This window comes from Rhamphochromis sp. 'chilingali', assembly GCF_963969265.1.
Source record: "Rhamphochromis sp. 'chilingali' genome assembly, chromosome: 5".
Lineage (NCBI taxonomy): Eukaryota > Metazoa > Chordata > Actinopteri > Cichliformes > Cichlidae > Rhamphochromis > Rhamphochromis sp. 'chilingali'.
This window is the reverse complement of record NC_137932.1, coordinates 41039771-41042707: the sequence shown is the minus strand read 5'-3', so window position 1 is coordinate 41042707 and position 2937 is coordinate 41039771. Positions and strand designations below refer to the sequence as shown.

Genomic DNA, 2937 nt, shown 5'->3' with positions numbered 1-2937 from the left:
CCGGTGACGTCTGTATGTGTGGCCTGCCTTCCCTGAGGCCAGCTACAATGAATGGGCCTTCAGTACCTTAACTAAATAACTTCAACAGCCTGAAAGCAATTTGGGAAAAAAGAAAAAAAAAAAAAAAAAGGTGGTGGTGGTCGGGGATAAAGATCAATTCAAGGCTATTAAATGAAATACCCATTTACAGTCACACCAATAGCTTGGTGGTAACAGATAATATTGATGTGAAGTTTAGGGTTGTGCTTTTTAAGCCTCCATGTGACTTTTATTCAGCAGTGCAAATCTGACCTCATTTTGAGCCTCCCAAGGTAAACCCGCTCATATCAGACAGTGCTGAAAGAAAAGATGTCCTACTTGTATTTCAGCATTAATTCACATAAAACATTCATTTAATTCCTTTTTTATTGCTAATTCTTTGAATTTCACATAACAAACCACATATATATTTATATTTTAAAAAATAACATATTTATACTTAAAACATCTTACTTTACATCTTAATACATAAAAGGTATTTTTTTCTTTTGCACAGCAAAGATAAGACACTTATGTTTCAGACAACATACCAGCAAACGTATGTACATGGTAGTCAAAATAATACTTCAATGAAGTCGCAACAGTGCAGAAATAAAAAGGTGACGAGCAGGCGCCCTGATGGGGATTGTAAAGGAAGCCTGATGGAAAACAAATCTGCTTTTGTAAATGCTTTTTAAGGAATGTTTGGGAGCTTCTGGATCTTGATGATTGGAGCATGTTACAGAAGAAACATGACATTTTCAAGTGAGGAAAAAAAACGTCAAGTAAACAAGCTCGATGCTACAGCAAATCCTCTTAAACAAAAGAGATGGAATTAGTGCCGTGCGCCCTGAGGCGCGCTGGGAATTTGCCATTAAAGTTGTCTCTCAAATGGGTATGCCTTTTTTTTTCTTTGTTTACACAATCTTTTAACTTAGTTCAGTAGCCTAACTGTCTGTCTGTTTTGCCCCCAAATTACGTTTATGTCTTCTCAATTATTAGTCTCAGTGGCACATGTCAAACAAGCACTTTGTAACTGTTTCTCAAGGAGACATCGTGGCTCAACAGAACGGTGCGCTACAGGTGCCCAGAAATGCGCAAAGTTTTTTAGGCAGTTTCTTGCACCTTTACCTCATCAAAGCCATTGATTAGTGGTGGCGGCTCCTGGTTGCTTTCTATAGAGGATTCGCTCCCTGTGCTCTCACCAGAGAGGAGTCTGGTGACTCTGAGGTCAGCTTTCAGCGTCTGCACGTCGTTTCCTATGCTCATCTCTCCCAAGTCATTAATAATTTGAGTCAACTCTTGTTTGCCATTGGCAACACAATCATTGTCCGTGTCCAGAATGTCCTCACACTCAAAGTGCATTGCTTTCTCCTCCTCTTCCTCCCCCACCAAGTCCTCCGTGATAGAGCCCAATTTTGGTGCACTCCGGCTGCGCTCCACCGGGGGTTTGTAGTAGCACTGTCCGTTCAGCAGCTTCCTGAGAGGCACCAAGGGGATGGTTTGTTCCCCTATGAGCTGCTGCTGCTGGTGCCTGGCATCGTCCCTCCGCTTTAGTCTTTTAAACTCAGCCAGGGCTGTTGCCGAGGTCTGGTACAGCAGCAGCGCCATGGCTTTTGCCTTCTCCGGCTTGGACACCAGCACTGCGTGGCAGCGCAGCATTACGGCCTTGTGCTTCATCTCGTGCCTGTAAATCCAAGCGAAAATCTTGGGTAGCCGCGGGTCCGCGACGCAGTAGGTTATCCGGTGCAGCAAGTACAAGTGTCCCGGTCTCCTGGCCTTGTCATCCACATGCACCATGCGGATGCCCTGGGAGCTGATGGTCAGCCTCATCTTAGTGCCGTTCTTGCCCATCTCGCTTTTGCCCCAGATCTTGCTCACCGCTACGTCCGTGCAGCCGTCTCCTTTGGACTGGATCGTGGTAGCGTTCCCCAGGTAAAGCACCGTGTACGTGGGATCTTCGCTGGTGATCTTCAGCTTTTTCCTCTTTGACTTGAACATGCTGCCCACCCTGTTGAGTGCGCTCTCGGGGCAGGACTTGGCGAAGGAGGTGAGCGCCGAGTAGTTGAGACTCACCGCATAGCCCTTCTGCTTGGACTGCTTGTCTTCCTCAATCAGGTCGAACTTATTCTTCTTCCAAGGCAGCATCTTACTGCTGTTTCCAGTCAACAGCAGCACTGAGAGAGAAAGGAGAACAACTTTTTTTTAATTACTACTAAATCCTAGAAGCGTTCTACTGCCTGTCAGCTCATGTGTGAGCTACTCTACGTGAACTAAACGCAAAGACACCGTACTTCATCTGTCCATCCTCTGAAGTGCTCCTGTCCATCGCAGCATTCCCGTTTTATGTCATTGTAGTGCTGAGTACAATCTGCTGTGACAGCACGAGATTCACCGTTTATATGCAAGGGCAAACCATTTCAGCATGACTGTAGGGGGGACTGAACCAAGTGAAAAGATACAGTTCCTGTTAGTGTAAACTGTTCTTCTTTTCTCGTGGTTTCTTGGTTTCTTGTGCTAAAACACGAATGATTATAAATAAGCGCAAACATCTATAGATATCTAAGTTATACTCAACAATTATGCAACATTTAATAACAGAGCTCTATAAAACTCGGTTTAAGAGTCGTCTGTTAGTATAAACTACAGCTTCATTTTTGCATTAAAGAAGAGTGAAAAGCATTCCTGGAAATTCCTGGAGGAATATATGAATGTAAAGTGAAGATATAAATACATTGTTCTGTTATAAAATGTCAACTGAATGGAAAGAAACAAATCCGCATATTATTTATTGTCCCGTGACTTGTTTTTTTTTTTCTTTCTGGAATTTCTTAAGTTTAAAAAACCTGTTCCTCAACTTTTGAATTTGTTTGCAATGTATGTTTAAATTGATGGATTAACCCATAATTAAGAGTCTCA

The 2937-nt window shown here is 43.1% G+C and overlaps 1 protein-coding gene across 1 annotated transcript; it reads right to left on the bottom strand.

Moving 5' to 3' along the window:
• Positions 1–387: 387 nt before the first annotated feature.
• fam43a (family with sequence similarity 43 member A) lies at positions 388–2386 on the bottom strand. The gene is made up of 2 exons (XM_080883019.1): positions 2313–2386; positions 388–2195 (listed from the first exon to the last, which is right to left on the bottom strand). Coding segments are annotated over exons 1-2 (1071 nt in total). The 5' UTR covers positions 2314–2386; the 3' UTR covers positions 388–1125.
• Between the last annotated feature and the right edge of the window lie 551 nt (positions 2387–2937).